This window comes from Vidua chalybeata, chromosome 2 (assembly GCF_026979565.1).
Source record: "Vidua chalybeata isolate OUT-0048 chromosome 2, bVidCha1 merged haplotype, whole genome shotgun sequence".
In the NCBI taxonomy this organism is placed as follows: Eukaryota; Metazoa; Chordata; class Aves; order Passeriformes; family Viduidae; genus Vidua; species Vidua chalybeata.
Window position 1 is genome coordinate 50,177,281 of NC_071531.1, and position 20,298 is coordinate 50,197,578.

Here is a 20,298-nt window from a genome sequence, read left to right on the forward strand (position 1 = left end):
CTACTGGCAACTGGCAGCTGGCAGATACAATATTAATGATGATAGACTTAAGTTGTGTAGTATTTACTGGCTGGTATGTGCTTTATGTGAGATCCATTTGCACATCTTCACTTAAAATAAGTGCAGGAAGTGAATTTGCTCATAGTGCCCAGAGGGAAGCTCCTTTTTGGTACAGTTTGGCAAAGGGGCATTAAGAAGTGTTTGCATGTATTTGTGTGTATAATATCATGAGCAATTCTCTCTACTTTTCTTAGCAAAAAAGGATCATTGTTTCTTGAGGCTAACAATGATGGGAAGCAACGTGGCTGCTTGTAGCCTTCAGCACTTGCAGACGTTCTTAACTCCCCTGGCTCACCAGTCTATTCAGCATGGAGAGCTAACAGCTTGCTTCTGTAGCTCCTGTGCACTCATTCAGTGGCACCTTTGTCCCATGAAAGCAGCAGTCTCTGACTGGTTTCTTTTTGCTTGCCTTGCATTAACCTCATTCACACTTCACAAAAACACCTGATAGCTCTGTTGGACAAATCTTACCTTTCAAGAGGCGTCGTAAGGGTAAGAAAACCAGTTAAGGTTTAGGGCTGGAGCTTTATTAATTCATGTGTCTGCCTGTATTTGGGAGGACTCGATTCAGTGACCCAGACAAGTCCCCTGTGGACCCATGGTCCTGAGTTCAAGGAAGAGCTTGGTTGTTAGAGCAAGGTACAGCATGAAGGGAGGTTAAAATGCATTGGCATGTTTTATGGGCTTTCCTCCACCTTGCTTGCCAGTTGCATTCTGTTACTCACTTGTCCTCCACCTTTTTTATCTCATTTGCTAAACTATCTGTTGCCTGCATCTCTTCATCCTCTCCTGTTTGATGTTCATTAGGCCAGTAATTACTTCTAATTCAGTGGTTATGAACTGAGGCTGGTATTTATAAACCTTGATGCCAGGAGTTCAACAGTTGTTCTTAGATGTCCAAGAGAAAGTCAGAGCTGTTGACATAAGTAGGAGTCATGAACTCCTAACGTGTGACAGTCCTGTGCTGCTGTTTGCATGCTGCAGAGAGTGGTGAGGAGGAGATACTTGTTAGGCTTTTGGCCAGTTGGTTATTCACATGGCTCATTTCAGGGAGGAGAGTAGCTTTAAAGGCTGTTTTCCCCTAGCAGCTGCAGCCATGCTGATGAGAAATCAGGGCAGTTTACACCAGCTGGCAGCAGCAAAGCTCAGCCTCTTGGTCAGTCACCTCAGCTCCCAAGTGCCTCGGCCACCCACGTCTACAAGCTGGAAGGAAGTGACAAACGAAGAGAGAGACAAAAAAGGATATATATGTGGGCTGACATAAAAAGTAAGGGAATAATCTGTAGAACATTGTTTTATTTACTTACAATCCTTAGCTGGGTTTTCTGCAAATATATAGCAGTACTTGAAATACCTGCCTTTGAATTTACCCACTGATACATTTCCATTCCTCACCTTTTGTCCTCTCCATACTTAGGTGTGGCAGCACCTCATTATGTGCTCAAACACTGGTGTCTGATGGGGCAAACTGTACCTAGTGGGTACAGTAAATTGTCCCTGGGTGAAAAAGTACAACCCTATTAGCAACTTCGTGTCTGTGCTAGAAGTGTACAGAGTAGGACTTACTGAGCAGAAACAAGGAGAAGCTAAGTGAGAGCTTTCATCCTGGCACATTCCTGTAGTAATCTAAAATCAATACCAGATGTCATAGGCGTCTCAAGAATAACTTATGAGCCAGCAATCTGCAGTAATAATGAAACAACATGTCTCATAAAGAAGGAAAGTATGTAACATTGTTCATACACATTTATACAATCTCTTTTTGTGTAGGTGTATTCACGCTTAAGTGATCAGAATTAAAATATAAGAACTGTATTATAGACAGTTATGTAACAACTTTCATAATTTCGAGTTAGGTTTAGTTTCTGAGCTAGCTAATTAAAACTTGTGTAGTGCAAGTCAGATTAAACCTCAGTTAACATACATAGCTTTTTTGTTACAATTTTTAATTTTGTGAACAAATAACTAGCTCTCACAAGTGCATCACTTGTAGCACATTTAAATATCGGGCAGATACAAGCATAATTTTCTGTAATGAGATTCACTCGAAGGGGAAAATAAAAGCTTTTCTCAGAAGGTAGTAGGGCACTGGAACAGGTTGCCCAGAGAAGTTGTGGTTGCCCCATCCCTGGAAGTGTTCAAGGCCAGGTTGGATGGGGCTCTGAGCAGCTGGGTCTAGTGGATGGCATCCCTGTCCATGGCGGGGGGGCTGGAGCTAGATCATCTTTAAGGTCCCTACAAACCTATGCCTTTCTGTGATTCTTTGAAAAGAATATAATCTTTTCTAGATTTAGCATTAATTAAATACATAGTAATAACCTCATTATTTTAAGAAGGAGCATTAGGGAGCAAGGCAGAAGTGGCACTTCTTTCCAAATAGTTTTCTGGGCCTAAATCAGCTGACTAGGTGGTTCAGTTGCTTTTAAATAAAGTACTAAATTGTCCCTAGTGCTCAGGTTGAGGTTACACATTGAATATCATCATGTGTAAGTTGTGATTTTAAGAAGCATAGTTAGAATGGTGTACATTCTGCCTAAAATGAATGAATGTTTCAAACAATTTTTAAATTGTTGTATTTGTCTCATGGAGGTCATGGTTCACTGTCAATAGCCTTTGCTTTGATAAGCAAAAGGTGTTTACCATATATGAAGAAATAGTAAGCAGTCCAAACGTAGCCAGCATTACTGAGGCACCTAACCTGTGCCTGTAGAAGGATAATAGAAGTAGTACTGTGCAACTGTACCCTGCACTGTGGTTCCAGGAGGGGTTGTTCCATCAGCTTACTGAACATATTTAACAGCATTTTCCTTACAAAATTCTGTAACATAGAAACCACAACTGAAAGTTAGTTTATAATCAGTGTTCTTTTACTCACAGGTGGTTTGCAGCTAAGATATAAATTAAAATTTAAGACCAGCTTTCCCTGGATTCATCAATCATTTGTGGAGTGCTTTCTTTTCAAGAGCCTAGCTATTCATCAGTCCTACTGTTACGGCTGCACAGCTCCTGAAGTATCTGCAGCCCTCCCATTTTTCACTGTAACTCAGTCCCTTTTGTAGAGTCAGTAAACACTGTAACATAAGAAAGATGGCATAATGGCAGATTTAACTATGACTTTTGGAGTTGCTCCCTAGCTGTGGGCCCACTGAACTGTTCATGATCTCTAAAGGGAGCCTGTGATACCTATTGTCTAGGTTTGTGGTTAGCCAGAGTTGAGTAGGAATGAATACCTTTCTCAAAAATCATGTTGCAAGACCCAGAAGGAAGTGTCCTGTCTCCTCTGCAATACAGGAGAGCACAAGCTAACAAACTGCAACAGTTAGCTCTTTAAATAAATAACATGAATTCCTCTATTTCACCATAGCAGACAAAATAAACACATTTTTACATAAATCTCTGCCTGTCTTTCCCCTTCCTATGCCTCCCTTGCACAGTCAGACATCTCTCCAGTTTTACTCTTCTCCAGCTGCTTTTGGTGTCTCTCAGCACTTACTAATCCTATGTGGTATTTCATGAGTAAGGAGAAATGTCTTTCTCCACATCACCTCTGAAGTTTATCTATGGCACAAGCAACCCCAAGTTCCTCTCAGCACTATCCCAAGACACAGTTGTGCCCCATATTTCCCCCCTATAGCCATCTCTTGTTTCCCTCCCCTTATCCTGCTGAATTGTGCTTTCTTCCCCTTTGAAGGACAGCAGCCAGCATAAGAGGGAAGGCAGGTCACCTGCCTTTCTGGTCTCCTCTCCTTTCCTGATTCTTTTTGGCAGAAAAGCTAACTCTGGTGGCCATCTGCCTGGTTCACACCCAGCTGCTCTCACTCCTCCTCCTCTACAGAACAGGGGAGAAGATAAGGTGCAAGAGCTCAAGGCTCAAGATAAAGGCAGGGAGATAATTTACCAATTACCTTTATAGGCAAATAGGACTCAGTGCAGGGAAAAGTAATTTATTGCTAATTAAAAGTAGATTAGGATGGTGAGAACCACCATCCCCAACCCCCTTTTCCAGGACTCTACTCCTTGATTCCCAGCTCTTCTTCCTTCCCCGTCCTAGGGGGATGGGGACTGGAGGCTGTGGTTAGTCCATGATAGTTCCTCTCTGCTGCTGTTTCTGCTCATACTGCTCCCATGCTCCATTGTGGGTTCCCTGTAGATAGTAGTTCCCATCAGGACAGTCTCCTCCAGGAACTGCCCCATTATGGAGAACCTTCTCCCTTCCATCTCCTTGCACATTGGTATCTCAGAGCTGTTTCACATGATCCCAGAACTGATAGTATTGGAAGTGACTTCTGGAGATCAACCAGTCCAACACCCCTGACAAGTCAGGGTCACCAGGAGCAGGTAACACAGGAACACATCCAGGTGAATGTCTCCAGAGGGGGAGGCTCCACAATCTCCCTGTGCAGCCTGTTCCTGTGCTCTGCCACCCTCAATGTAAAGTGTTTCTCACACTTTTTTCCCCTCAGTTCTTTCTTGGCCAGTTGTTTTGCCTTTTCTTAAACCTCTTTTCCCTGAGACACCCCTGCTGTCTGTAGGGCTCAGCTGTGCCCAGCAGTGGGTCAGCTGCAGCGACTGGACCCATCTGTGTCTGCCACGGGGCAGCCCTGGCTGCTCTTTATACAAGTCCCTGCGGCTGTCACTGCCAGGACCCGGGCACTTACTCCATTGCCATGCAGTATGGATACTGTAAGCTGTGGACAGGTAAAACAATCCTAAAATTCCTGATCTTCAGACATTTGTAAGACATGCAACTGGGTGATTTTTCAAAAAAATGTGTTAGCCCTACTGACACTGGTCACCTGAATGTTGTTTGCCTGTGTGAGGTTACACGTAGTGTGGAGTGAAGGATCCTTCAGAGGCTGACAATGGTGTTGAATTATGTCAGAAATCAGGAGGACTGGGGTTTTGGATGCCTAAATTTTAGTTAAGTGGAGTGACATGGATTCCATCCTGATACCTCACAATGAATGCTCATAATCAGAGATTGCTCCTGAAATTTTGCTGTCAAATGTACTCTTGAGTGTTCTGTGTTGTACTAAGCAGATGTAATCCTTTCCCTTCTTCCCCTTCCCTTTGCTTTGTGAAGTCAGGCAGCATAAGTTACCTGAGAGTAAACTGGGTTTTTGTTGGATGCGGTCTGAGCAGTGATGTTCCGGTACTGCTGAGTGCATTGGTGTAGCCTCTGAATTCACAGACCTGCATGCCCCTGGACGTGCTCACATCCAGCTGTGGCACCACTGGGTGGCTTTGCCCACCTATCAGCTGATTTGGGAAGCTCAGCACAAGCGCTGCTCTCCAGCCGGAGCAGGCAGATGTGTTGTGCGCCCTGATGTTGTTCTGGGACAAGATTAATTTCAGCACACTCATATTAATCCATTATATGTCTCTTTCCAGCACAAATGGACCCCCGAGGCCTATCTCCCAGACAAATTAAAAGTGACAGTGATGATGACGACCTGCCAAATGTGACCTTAGATAGCGTTAATGAAACTGGATCTACAGCGCTCTCCATAGCCAGAGCAGTACAAGAGTAAGTATCACGTTCCCAGACAAGATGAGTGTTGCTGAGGTGTTCCCAGGCCAACGGAGGCACCGGTGCTGCAGGGCTGTCCTCCTGCCTGCAGGCAGCCTACCTGCCAGCACCTTTTCCGTGGAGCTTTATTCCCTTTTTTGGAAGAGATGTCTGTATCTCTTGGCTCTCTCGTGATCTTTTCCTTTCTTTCTCTCTGCCCTCATTATTAGGTTGAGTTTCATACTGAAGTTGTTTCTTCCCCTATAACTTGGAAAGCTTGCAGTGGTTTTATATCCTCTCCAAAGAGAGACCAGGTTAGATTACCACTCAAAAACCATGTATTTTTTCCTTGACTGAATGCATCATCAGGAAGTTGATTCTAGTTGGTGTCAGATAGGAACTAGCAGCATTTCTCTGGAAGGACAGTATCATTGGAAGGAAATTACTGAGGGGCTTCGAAAAATTTTCCACTGTGGTTATTTTTCTGTGTACTTTTGCTAACTGGCTGGACAAATGATTTCTTGATTTAGTACCTGCACTGCTTGTTTGAAGAGAAAGAAGCAGTTTATCCTGAACATTTGCAATGCTGTAGATGCATGAGGTTGGTCAGTCACTGTAGCAGCTGGAAGGGAACCAACTGTGAGGTAAATAAGTATTAATATCCCCATTTTATAGGTGAGGAAAAGGAGGTTATGCGTAAAGGTCACCCTGTAGGTCTGAAGCAGAGCTGGAAATAGAACTAGAGCCTCTAGGCACTGAAGCCTGTGTTAGACCCACAAAACACGTTACTTTATCTGAGAGGTTCAAAATATGGGCATTCTGGACATTATTAAATAAAAAAATTGGTATAACGAAGACCAGTAGACACTGCTATTGTGTAAATTATTATAGATGCATTTTAAATGTCTTAATATGGTATCTAAAAATGTTTTGCTTTGTTTTCCTGGACATCAACAGCTAAAAGAGCTGACATTTTAAAGCCACGTTTGGGGAAGTACTGCCTTTGGGTTTTTTGGGGTTGGTTTTTTTTTTTGTTTAATTTTCACCAGACATGAACTACCTCATCTTCCAGCCAAGCACCATAACTGTGAATCTCAGGCCAATATTTTCCTTAAGCAGAGAGAGAGGTGTTTGTGGGCAAGGCAAGGCAAGGTGTTGGTTCTGTGATTAGAAGGCTCCCTTTCTAACAGTAATAAAGAAGGGGAAGGTTTCTTTGCCAGTGAGGCTATTGCTTGATAGACAGGTCCCATATGTATTTTCAATTTTCTAGTCACAACAGCAGGCCCTGAAGTGCTAAGTATTTTTTCTCAATTTATAGCACACATAGTAAGCCAGAGAAATAAAACAATACATCATGATTTTGCAGTAAATGATTTTGCACTAATTACTGAACAAAGGAAGTATGGAGCGCTAGCAAATAATTTTAATATGCGACTGGCAGGCAGATACTGTTCTCTGTGATGGGCATTGCTTGAACACTTAGAGAACTGGTCAAACCATGGGAAGCTTTTTTAGCTTTTGTACAATGCATTCCACAGTTTGTGAAGGTAAATATGTTGAGTATTACTTGACTGGCTCTGGAGCTTAAGAATCAAATTAAGAAATTTAATAATATAACATCAACTCATTCTTGATACAAGTTTTATTTAAACAGTAATCTGTTAGTTTATTTCAAAAGCCCCATTAGGAAAATCTAATTTGACTGTGATCTGCAATTTGTCATCTTTACTTCATTCTTGGTCACAGACACCACACATACAGCTGCTGAGTTCAAAAGGAATGTTGGCGCTTCATGCCGACTGCACTCAAATCTATTTCTTACTTGGTCTGCAATAATGTGTCCTATGGGCAGGCTCTATTTTGATTTTAGGCATCTAATATGTACCTTAATGTTAGATGTTTAGCAAAGGACTCCACTGAAAAAGAAGCTCCCATTCTACATAGCCTTGTTGCAGAGAGGAAAGTGCCTCTGAAGCCTTCCAAAAGGAGATCCTGTGTGCTCAATTTCAGCTTCTAAACTTAGCAGACAGGAATTTCCTCTGAGGACATGGAAAGGCACCTACTGTTCTGCTGAATAACCAGGCAGCACAGGGACATGCATAGAAAGACTTCTTCAGCAGTCAGTAAAGCGTAGGTCAAAGCTTAGTGCCTGACAGAGACAGGTTGGCCCTTGAGTCTGGGTGACTGTTCCACAGAGTGCGTTGTTTTCTAAGTGAGCTTGTAAACTCTTTCTGGTGAATAGCTGCCCAAAAAATAACTTCTTGCAAAGAGTGGCTGGGAAGTACACCACAGTACTTCCAAAGCATTGGCAGCATCCTTTTCTTCAGTACCAATTGGTGTTGTACAGTCTTGTCTTTGTTAAACACAATACCAGTTTGTAGGTGCTTGGTAGCAGGTGTGAGACAACAGCTGATCTTTTCTTGCTTGTTTTGCAGGCATATTTTAAATTATTCTGCATAAGGATTATGAATATATATATATATATTCATATATATATAGGTGCCTACTGCCACCTATTCTCTAAGAGCAGTAAGGGGGTTCAGACTCTGGGGATTTCAGTATCTGGAGGTGGGCATTTATTTGGGTTGATCCTGTAGAGCCCCTCACACAGCATGTGGGGCTGTGAGGGATTGTCTCAGTGCCTTGCCTTTCCTTGCCTCCTGCCTTTCCCTGTGTGCTGTCGGTGGGGCTCAGGATTCATCTTGCCTGCGTGGCTATCTGCATCCCATGCAGTTACCTCACTCCGTGCCTACGGGAGCGCTCAGCACGCTCAGGCAGCAACCCCTTCACCCTGTTGGAGCTGTCTAATTTAGGGACAGCGAGAGACTCCAGCCTGTGAGCTCCCGTTCCTCTCCATCGCCCACGGGTGGTGCAGGCAGCTGCCTGGGACACACGTCAACACTGCAGATCCCTGGTGCGAGGTGAGGCCACGGCAATCCACAGCGCCTGACTGGGGAGCTACTGTGCCAGAAGCTGGGAGTGGCAGCATTGTACTGAATGCTCCTGCATCTTCCCTTGTATCTCAGTCTGCCAGGTTTTAACCACAGGGAAATCAGCTTGTCAGTTTTTGGGGAGAAACTGGTTTTTTAATACAGCCATTTTAAAGCTTGTTTTGGAAATGACACTTATCTAGCTGGGTCACAGGACAGTTTGGAATACCTATTTGAAAGCTTTGCTTTTCATGTCCTCTTAAACTGGATGGCATCCACCTATGTTGCTGCTTTGTTTCGGGTCCACTGTAGTCTTACAGAAACAAAATTCTTAGGAATAAAAATTGTGACAATGAAACACTAAGAGCCACGTGCTTGGCATTAGTTCTTATTTACACAAACAGAATGTAATTTGCTTGCATATTTGTAAAGTGACCAAGTATGACTATTTTTTCTCAGGGAAATTGCCTTCTTGTTGCAAGCTTTATGTTGGCTGAGCTTCCAGTCTTCTTACTCAGTAGTTCTTTTGGAATGAGTTTATAGTTCTCCTTCAGTTCAACAAACCCAATCAATACTGTAAAGTTATAGATAAATAAAGTCATTATTTCAAGCATGGTACTTCAGTGAAATTTCTTCCTGTGACAGTGGTGGTTTATGGCAGTTGCTATGCCTTACAAAATACGGACGAAGAATTGTTTATTAATCTCAAATAATATGCTCTGGCTGATAATAAATATTGCAACATTATGTAGATTCCAGTGGGCTTTGCATTGTAAGCAGCATTTCATCCTTTCTATGGCATGTTTTACAAACTCATTTTGACATGTAACATCTAACAAAGAGCAGATTTGCCTCTATATGCCTGATACCACTGATGCTTATTACAAAGCAAGAAAAGCATCATATATTCAGAGCCAAATCTCAGATACACTCCAGAAATCTTTATGAAGCCAAGGGAGGAGAAGGCATTAGTCCCCCCCCTCGAAGAGCAGTAAAACTTTTTTAGGGTCCCTCACAGAGGCAGCATGCTGTTCCATCAGCCTGACAGCCTTTCCATCCCTAGGCAGAACTGATGCAGGATGGCCTAGGGAGCCATCCCCATGGCACATAGTAATGCAAACCCTGAACAGAGCATTCATCTCCTTATTTCCTGCACATTTGTGTGGTAAAATGCATTATTTTACAGCATGCATCTCTCCCTCCCTGAATACAAGATAAGATCTCCTACTTGAAGGAGCTGAGGGCAGAAGTAGGAGAGGCAGAGGGTGATTTTTAGCATGAACTTTTGACCAGTATGTTGGTAAAAATCCAAAGGTGCAGAAATTCCTCTTTCTCTCTAGACTCCTTTTCTCCTTAGGTGTTGTAAGTGGAGGAAACTCCTTTGATGGATCCATTTTTTCTTTCAAATGTCAAGGAAAAGAGGAACTGTGCATATAAACTGATGATGCTTCAGACAGTGTATTGTTTTTCTGGAGTAAGGGAGAGTCAGAAGTTTCAGAGAGGAAATCCTGTCTACTTGTAGTTATAGCAGCAGTTAATTCACAGAGATAGGATTTGTCATTTGTATGTGACTGCTCTGACCTTTAACATGAATTCCTCTTTAGGCTGAGCTGGGTGCCTTGGAGTGCTTGTATGAAAATGAGATTAGGGACTCAATCCCTGTTCTCTTTGGCTACTTTATGTGATTGATACATTGGTGCTAATGTGATCATTTTACTTTATTCTTAAAATCTCTGGCATCTATTACTGCAGTACAGTAGGAGTTAGTTTTGGATACTGCAGTTACAAAAAAAGACTCCACAACAGACAGACAGGATAGCATCATACCAATGTACTCTCTTAAATTAGTACATGCTTTTCAAATCTGATTTTTTTTCCTAGATGTCTTTTTTTTCTCCCTTCTCTTCTTCAGTGTAAATCAGCTTCTGTGGTTTATTTTTATTTCTTTTGAAGTTTGTATCTTTGTTTCCATCAGCTATTCATTCTCTACAGTTTGTTTTCCTGCTTTGATTGCAATCCTTACTACTGTTGTGCTATTCATTATAGGGAACTTTCACCTCATTTTTTCCTTCCACTTGCAGACAAAATACTTTGTCCCAAGCCTCCAAAAAAACATAAGCGAGGGTGTTTCAGCAGTGTTTGTGTGAACTTTGCTTCCCTCTTTTCTGGTACATCTGCCTGTGCTCATTTTAAAACTGGCACACAGTTGAGTGGTGATTTTACATATGGAGAATTGGCTAGTGCTCATCCAGAATTCCTCAATAAAGGATTTTTTTTTTTCCACTGGAGAACACTAATTGGTTTGAAGTGAAATTGTGGAATATATCAATTTCAGTTTTACTTGTCTCATGAAGAATACCCAAGTCCGGGATGCATTTTTCCATTGCAGCAAGACTTTAGAGCAGAAGGTTACATAGTTGCTGCAATTGGAGGGAAATTGGACCACACACTCAGAAAGAACTGTCTGTGGGCCTCTGACCTCCCCACAGGCTGTAACATGGTAAGGCTTCTCCTTGGTCTCCTCCAGAGTTGTTCTACAAACTGAACTGACTTGCTAAAAGCATTGAGAGGCATTTGTGCAGATACGTAAGCGAAAGACAGCAGTGACCCAGAGCCCTGCAAGGCATCTGTGTTATGGTTGGTGCCCCCACTGTGTCATTATTTCAGGGATGTTTCTGTTCTAGTTTTGATTTATTTTTTGTCAGCAGTCTCAAGTAAGTATCCTATGGCAGAAAAGAAGAGGTTTCTGCAGTGAAAAGTGTTGCTGGGTTGGACGCTGGCTAGACCCAAGGGCACTGCTGAGCTGGCAATGTGCTCTGTCTCAGCTACCTGAGGCAGCCTCTAGGTAGTGCTGCACTGTCCAATTTAGACATAACCTTGCAGCAAAGTTCATCTCTCACAACGCAAGCTATCTAAAAGTTAGGCTCGAGTATTTTGGATTTCTTTAGTGGAGAGATACTTCTCAGTCCAGTCATCTTTTCAGTTATGCTCACCTACCTTTCAAAAGGTATCTGTCTTCTCCAGCAGCTGTAAAGAAACCTGGACAAGTGATTTAGAGAGTGATAAAACTTTACATTGCTGAAGTTATTATATATGAGGAAACCCCCTCTATGTTATTTTCTAAGGCCATGCTGGAGGTCTGTGGCTTGAGAAGAAGCTGAACCTACTACATCTAAATTTGACACCTACAGGTGTGATTTCTCCTACCTACATGCACTCCCTAAAAGCAGTTCAGACAGCTTGTTGAAGAAGTACTGACTTCTTCTACAGTGTGTTTATATGGCATTTTATAAAGTTATTTCTAGCAAAATATGAATTCTCAGAAACTTCTGTTTGTATATAGAAATGAATTGCCCTAAAGCCCTTATTAAGGATTTCAGGAGCTTGAAAGACCTGTGGGGATTGCTCTTTAGGCACTAAGTATGAACCTGGGGTTTCAATAATCCAGTAAACCCATATTATTCTGAAAAGGTTCCTTTCTTAAAATTATGTGATGTTTGACAAAAGAAAAGTTCAGTAACTTGACAGTTGGGCAATAAAATCAAAGGATGCCATCCTGTGCATGCACTAGGATTTTTGGTATGAAAATTTTCTGCTATATGTCCCAAAGCCTTTTGCTTTGGATTCCCCACTAGCCAATGATCATTAGAAACAAAGGCTAGGTGAATGGCAACTGTAAATCAAAACTGGCTTCTTCAGAGAAATTAATGTCACTTCCTGCTTTGAAAGGGATTGCTTAAATTGAAGTGTATCAGGAGATAGGGGTATTGTGAAATTGTTCCCTGAAAAAAGCTAATTTGAAAACAAGAATGCTTTTAAGAGTAGACCTTTGTCTACATAAAATCATATCTTCCTATGTCCTCTGTAAGAATAAGTTTCCATGACTGTTGAGTAGGTCATTCTGGAGCTTTTACTATACCATTGCTAGGAGTAATATTTTCATTTTGAGAGAAATATTTAAATTAATTGCGTAATAAGCTTGAAGAACTAAGAAATCCTGGTTCTGTTAAAGTCCAAAATCCTGTTTCTGTTTGCCATTGTTTGGTCTAATGATTAGTCCTGAAACTAACAGAAGTCTGGATGCTAAAGAAAAGAAAAGTAACTCAACACTTAGGCTATTTGGGAGACCATTATCTTGCAGTGAAAGAGTTACACCTATTGGTTCATTGATACCTTCTGTATGTCTTTTTCACTTCCTTTGTCTGCCACAAAGAAACTTTCAAAGATCTTGTTTCCCAGCTCCAATTTAGTGTTTGTATTGAATTCACATATAAATATCTTCTTAGCATAAGTTAAATTTGTTAATTAATTTAAATTTTAGTCTAAGAAGTGCCGATCATTTTAAGGTAGTTGTCAAACTTTGCCCTTACTGGAATTTTACATTTCTAAACATGTTTACACAAACATGCTTTGGAATAAAATGCCATGAAACAATAGTGTGTGATTATCATTCATACAGCATTTTTTATCTTTGGACTACTTTGCAAACATTAACTAATTAAATTGTACAGGTCCCCTGTGTGTTCAAATATTACTGTTATCTACAGGTTAGTCACTTGCTCAAGGCCATGCAGCAAAACAGAGAATGAGTTGGGATCAGGTACATCAGCCTCTTACTTCCTTGTTTAATCCACTAAAATCACTAAAATGTGTTGCTCCAGAGTGAAGCTCAAGTCATTAGTCGTTAGATATGTGAAGTGCATTTTATGGATAGTGAGGCAGGCATTGTTTAATTGCTTGAAGAGCATGACACTGAAGAATGAATTATAAATAACATTATATTGGTAGAATTAGTACTACCCAGTTAGCAGTTTGTATACCTGTTTGGCATCTCTTTCCCCAGTGATTCATTATTCAGCTTTTTATGTTTTGTCTTTCTAAATCAGCACAGAAAGCAGGGGCAGAGCCCTGTGCTTTAAGAAATTTAGAGCTCTAACAAATACTCATAGGTGTGGATTGGATAGCAGAATACTGCCAGGAAAAGCCACAATAAAACCTTCTCAGTGAACTGCTACTTTGACTTACTGATAAGAAAAAGAGCATTGTCCTCTGCTGTCACATGAGACAAAATTACTTCTTGTTTCATTATCTAGATTAGATAAGTTTTTATCTTACCTTTTCCATAAGGCAGTTCCTGTGATTTTGACAGACATACATGCAGCACAATTAAATCTTAATAGCAGTGCTTATATTGATTTATGGAAATATTGTCCTGAGTGTTTAGGTCAATGCGTGCAAAACCACAAAAGTTGTGTAGGTCACGGGTATGTAAACTGCATGTAAAGGAGGGAACTATTAAGAGGGGGACACTGTTTGGAAAGGTATAATTGAATGAGCATGTAAATACAGGAATAAAAAAAAATTAACCTCCTTTTTTTTTTTTCCTGCCATTTTCCTTTCTCCTGCATAATGGGAAAAGATTTTGGTAGGTTTCCCTGTCTATTAGTTAAATCCCCTTTGTGATTTCACCACAACCTCATTTCTCACAGCAAGTTCTTTTGATGCTGGAGATAAAGGAGGAGTAAATGGGAGTTATTGGATGATGGATATGAAGAGAGTCTTTTTTGCGTTGAACCTGTGTGCCAAGGAGGTGTCATGTGACTTAGAACATGAGCATTGCTATTCTGAATACATTGCTGAAAGGATAGTTGGACCTTACAGCCACCACAAATAAGAAATTACTCTAGTCAAAATAAAGGAATTGAAGGCTAAAATAAGGAGTAAAGCAGCACAGTGGCTGATTATAGCATCTAATCCTGGAGTAATGATAGTCACAGGTTTCAGAGTCAAACTCTGCATCTCCATCATTACAGCAGTGACAAAAGATGTGTCAAGCATGAGATTCTGGGTCATACTTTATTTATCCTTGTGAAATATACTGAGTTGCCAGAGGATAGAGCAGTGCAAGGAAATATGAAAGCTGAGGCAGGCAGAAAATAAGGAAGAGACCAGGGTGGATCAGAGGAGGCAGCAACTGCCAGAGCTCTGTCATCTAGCCTGTGTTGCAAGCTCGGGGGGGGGGGGGGGCATGGAGCAGGCTGGCAGGCACTGCGGCCAGAGACTGCCCTAGAAAGTGCTCACCTTAAGGCCTGTATACAGGATCTGCTGCTGGCTGAAAAGCCCAGCATTGCAAACAGAGCCTGGAAAATAAATTAACCTGAAAATCACCAGAAGCTGACATCAGGCAGTAAAAAAACACTTTGTTTATGTAGTCATTAAAAGTCAGCAGTCCCAGTCTTGTCAAAATATGTCCCTCAATTATTTGCATGAAAAGTACAATATTTAGCATAGTGCTGGGATAATGCATGATAAATCAGGGACACACAATGCTGTCAGATAGACATATAAGTCACCATGGTGTTTCTCTTAAGAACTGAGGAGCACTGCTGTTTCTGTAATCAGTTGCTTGTCAAGGCCAAAGAGTCAAACCATTGATAAATAAGTTCACAGGAGGAACTATATAATGACCAAAATCTCAGTCATGAAAGTTTCAAAAGCACAATAATAGGGTAATGTTGCATAATAAATTGTTTGCTGAAAAATATTTACCAAGCTGAACAGGTTGATTCCTTTTGCACTCAATTTTTTCACTTCAGAACTGCTTGCTGTCTGTATCACCACATGATTTCTGAGATCTTTTGCCATTCCTAAAGTATAGTCAGAATAACATAAAGTGGTTCTCTTTTTGCTTGAGAGGAACTACAAGTACATGCAATTCTGACATCCTTGTCAATATATTGCAAATCATAGAGGTTGCACTATCCCCAAATGCTTGCAACACACATGAAGTACTGCAGGTACCCAGGACCAAGATGAGCCACAACAGTGCAGGCACTTGAGACAAGATGCAGATTTTCTGCTTTGGGGGAGGTCTGATGGAAGTGTTGTGAGGTTCTGAGATAGGTGATTGGCTCCAGCAGTGTGACAGAGCACCTGCACAAGGCATTAACACTCCTACAGTACAGTCAACAAAGAGTTAAAGGCTTTGAAGTTCAACAGGCAGAGCAATCATCTTCCTAGAGATGTCTCCACTTATACCCTGGGTGGGTACTTGGCTGTGAGTTGTCTCTGCTCTCTTTGGAGCTTGGGCTTCTGAAATGTAGTAGTTCATTAAAGTGTTTGGGAAAAAAAAAGAGCAGCTCACGTTCCCAACTTTCCATTGTGGAAATTAAGATATCAAGTTTTGAGCTTACCTATTTCTGCCTGTTGTAACAGGCAGATGTCCTCTTCCCATTGGTCATCTCCCGGTGTAAAAATGTGACAGCCAGCAGTGGTGCAGCCACCCACCTATGGCATAAAAGCCTGATGTTAGAGCACTAACTCAGGAAGCCAGATATCTACATTTGTGTGCAAAAGATACCCTGGAGTGGTCCTTTTCCTCTTCTTTATTCTATACTTGCATTTTGGATTGGGAAGTGACTGTTACAGATCCTTTTTATGGTGATTACATGGTCTGAGATGTGGTTTAGCCATTTTCACAGCACAGATAAGCTTCAAGTTCCAGAGGCAAGGATTAGGTATTTCTCTCCATTTCTAGGTTTCTGGTTTGGAGAAGAGGCTGAGTGGGGAGGCCACAGCCCATTGGCTTTCATGCCAAACAGAAAGGAGCATAGTAACTTTTAGGAGTCAGTGAGGTTGGTTGGATGATGCCCGAGTGTCTTTTGCTTCAGTGCCTGGATACTTGTAGGTTCTGAACAGAGTTCTGGTTGTCTGCTAAATTTCCCACTGTCAAAAATTCAGCATGCAAATACTTAACCTCAACTACTGTATTTTGGTCTGCCCTGTTGCTTAGTTGTTAAAAAGGGAACTTTATGAAAAGGAGTGTCCAAAATTTAGAGTTACGACTTCCAGGTAATGTACTGATGTTTATATCACCTGTGCAAATAAATTATTTTCCAATGAGACAGAGAGATGATTGCAAGTTAATTGACATGGAAGAGACCCATTGGTGTTAATGGTTTCCAGTAACCATTTTTCCAGTGTATATTGCTTTCAGTTGAGGGCTGATGGGGCAGGGGAGATTTTTGTCACAGTGCTCTTTGATTAAATAATGACACAGTTGTAAAATAAAATCTGTATCTATTTGGTACTGTGGGACAAAATACCTGAGATATATTTCTGAAAAGGAAAAGACTCTACTTGGAGAGTGGGAAAAGAGTGTGGAAAAAAACAAAACAGTGTTAGGCAGTGATAGAGCTAATAACTTATACTTCAAGAATTCTGTACAATATTTTGTCATCTGCAGACCATATTTCTGTCATTATCAGAAATTTAGCATCTAAAAAATGGCAAAAACAGTAAAGAGCCAATATTTGCTGTACACTTGAGGCAGGGAAGTGTGACAGGCTCAAAGCATTCAGTGCAAAATTTTGAGAGAAAATGGATTATTTGTAGGTTTCCAAGGGCCAGTGGAAAATGCAATTGTATAAATGAAGCAAAGTTGTTATGAAAGTTTCCTTTTCACTTTCAACAGTTCCTGTGCCAATCTAGATATTTTAATTGAGCATTATAAAAGATTCAAAACATGTTCAGTGCAAATACCTGCTAGTGTGCTAGAGCTTTTTTATTTTTCATATTCTTATTCTAATATTTTTGCTAGTTTCTTAAGCATAGGCCTCAGACTACTTTCACAGTACATTTGAGGTCTGAACCACAAAGGACTAAAGGGGCTTATTCATGTTCTTGGCTTTCTGCAGGCTTTTCTTTTTTTTTCCCTTAAGTTGGTAGAATGTTTTCCAAAAACCATCTTTATGAAGCTTCTTGTTTGAGCACATGCAGTAGATCAGAATTTGTCAGTGAAAAGGAACACATCATGTAGTCCAAATCTTAACAAGCATAGGAGTTTGTACAGCTATGGCACTGTATATTGGTGTTGTTCATTATTCAAAATGGTATTTTAGAAGATTGTATATTTTCCCTAGAGTCCCAATTCTAAGTAAAAATGTTAAAGCCTAAGTTTTTTGGTTTTGTGTGGGAATAATACTACTGATACAGCAGAATTCTGGGAGCAGACGTTCACTGCAGCCATAATTTCCTCTTCATGCAATGTCTGCCTGCTTAAAATTCTCATTAGAGTTTACCTCTTTGTTGCTGATGATTTTTTAAACAAGAAAATATGATCTATCATGATCCAGAATTACCACTGAGCAACATGTGGGCCCTTAAGCTTTGACTTTGCTGCCATGAAAATTAATCACAGCGCTCCTAATAAGTTACTTATCATTCATTAGATGGGGTATCTACAGAGCAAATTCAGTTTGAGTTTTGAGTGAATGGGAAAATCCTAAAGTGCCTTCCACACTGAGGCTATGTACCTTACTTACTTTGCAGTAAGTGTTCCTCAAGCTTGTCTAAGTCCCCTTCGATTATTTGGGGTAACTTAAAATTCCTAATTGTCTGTGTTCAATTTCCAGAGAGAGCATGTGGGGCTGTGCCAGGTCAGCTGTTAACCCTTTTCGTTTTTTCAACTCCAGGTATGAAGCATTTTATTGTGTATTATATAATATTCTGTTTTATTGATAAAATCTAGAAGCAGTGCTTTTCAGGTTTCTTTCCCTCTTTATGTCATGACTGGGGGATACGTGGGGGTAGGCAAGATCTGAAGTCGAGTTTTGCAATTGCTTTTTTTTATCTTGGGGCTCAGAGGGTGGTGGGAAAGCTGCAATTTTTTTTTTTAAATAAATCCCGGTGTTTAAAATATGAGAATAGAAAATACCTTCTCTGATGCTTAATAATAAAGTGTTCAAAGTAGTCTACTGAAATTGAGTAACAAAGTTAATGTGCATCAATATAGTTCATGTAACAATGGATCATTGCCAGTTACAGTAAAGCAAAGCTCCAAAATGTAGGAAGAGCTCTTTGCAAACATCTCCTTGCTTTTATTTCAAGGAGGGCAAAATTTAAAAGTCTTACTGTGCAATGTGCCTTGTAGATGGCACAGGGTTTACATGCCAATCCAGTGGCGGGGGGTGACTGGGAGGCTTCAGCAAGTGCTGTGATATCATAAGGGCCCTCGAGTTCACCCCACTTGCCCAGGTAGAAATTATGTCAAATGACAGAAAGATGTACCAAAACTGGTAGGGTTCCTGTTTTTGTGGGATTCATGGCTGTTGCTTTAGTGGATTTTAAAACAGTATGCAGTGAAATGTCCACTGTCAGTGCGCTTGCTTGCTTGCCTGTCCTCCTCCTCCTTTTGTTTGTTTTGTGCGCCCCTCAGAAGGTTCCTTTGGAGTCGTGTTTATTATGGGACAAGTGTAAACCCATCAGCTCACTGCTTTTATCTGCTCTTAGTGACCTGTGTGCCCCCTGTCTTTGGAGTACAGAAGAAAAAACAACTTCACATTCAATATAAGCAAGTATGTTCCAGAATAAATCCTTCACATTTATAAGTACACTTAAGCTTTGTAATAAAATAAGGAAGAAAGCATGTTTAAGAGCAATTACACTTTCAAATTGCTAATGAGTAGTCAAATACAGAAGTCATTCCTCAAGACTACTCCTATCTCCAATTTGCAGTTAATTACACTACAGCTGGTATATTTATATTAAAAATTTGCAGGATCCTATTACTCAAACATTTTCAAAGTAGCAGCAGGAGCAATTTCTCTGTTAGAACTAATACAAATCTTTTAAGATTTCCTTAACTATGAAATTGAAATGATACATTTATGTTTAAAAATACTTAGATTTTCTTTGATCTGATTGTATTATCAGTGCAACGTCAGAAATTGTTCTGATGAGCCTACTAGGCTCTCAGAATGTTGTGTTTCTAAAATACATGTATATTTCAGATACAGTTTTTAATGCAGGCTTCTTTAGCTTGCATTAAATTAACTATAGAACATTTTGCATATTGGCTTCTATTCTGCAGGAAGCATTTTCAAGAAGGACACTTGTGTTGTTTTTTGCTCTTTCTTGAGGTTGTTAGTATTTTGCTTTAAAAATCCCTCATGAATTTACTTGGTATTTACATACCATAGCAATAAATATGAGATCCTACTAATGAGGCCGCCTGAAAAACATGCATGGTTAGATGTAGATGAAGATGGCTAAGTCATCTCATGCAGCAGTTCTAAACTGCTGACAGTTAGTGTGCTCTGACTGGAGTGAGATGAGACTGAAAGATAATATTTGGCAAGACAAATAGGTTCTAATAAAAACAGAAATTTGGAAAAGAGCTGTAGGGTTTTTTTTAAATGTGTTTTTAAAAACAAGAACCAAGTTGATCAAGACAACACATCTGTCAAACCTCATTTGGGCCATGTGGACCTGCCTGTAGATTGAAAGGTGGAAGTAAGATCAATTAGATTAACATTAAACTCAGTGTATTATTTAAAAATACAAATTCTTATGATACATTTAAAACTGCTGGCAGTGCTAGGAGTCTTCCCCACAGCTGGTCCCTCTTTTTGGGGTATGGCACTGCTGGAGTTCGGGAACAGTAAATGCTTGTCAGAAGTGTATTCTGCTGCAGTTAAATGCAGTTGTACAAGTGGATATATTTCATTTGAATTAAATTTCATGACTACCCAGGTTTGGGTATTTTTCAACTTTGTATTACTAAACTTATCTTTTCCACTAAATTGCAAGAAAGTTATCCTTCCATAAAATTACACTGAGAAGTATGGTATTCCAGTTAGGAAAGTACAGAAACATTCTTTGATACTTCAATTTCTTTGTGATGACGGAGGAACAGAGTGGATCACAAAGACTTGAAGAAACATTTTTTGTAGGTTTTTTTTTCCTATTTTTCTCTTATTTGGTTCATCAAATCTGCTAAAAGTTGTAAGTTTTACTCCG

The 20,298-nt window shown here is 40.4% G+C and overlaps 1 protein-coding gene across 2 annotated transcripts in view; it reads left to right on the forward strand.

Annotated features, from left to right (window-relative positions):
- KLF12 (KLF transcription factor 12) overlaps positions 1-20,298 on the forward strand; it is a 232,562-nt gene that overhangs the window by 152,589 nt on the left and 59,675 nt on the right. The window contains exons 5-6 of one of the 2 annotated variants that reach the window (XM_053935016.1): positions 5,452-5,587; positions 17,913-17,972. In XM_053935016.1, coding sequence (XP_053790991.1) covers positions 5,452-5,587; positions 17,913-17,972 — 196 coding nt within the window. The remainder of the gene's footprint in view (positions 1-5,451; positions 5,588-17,912; positions 17,973-20,298) is intronic. The other variant, XM_053935018.1, reaches the window with a different exon arrangement.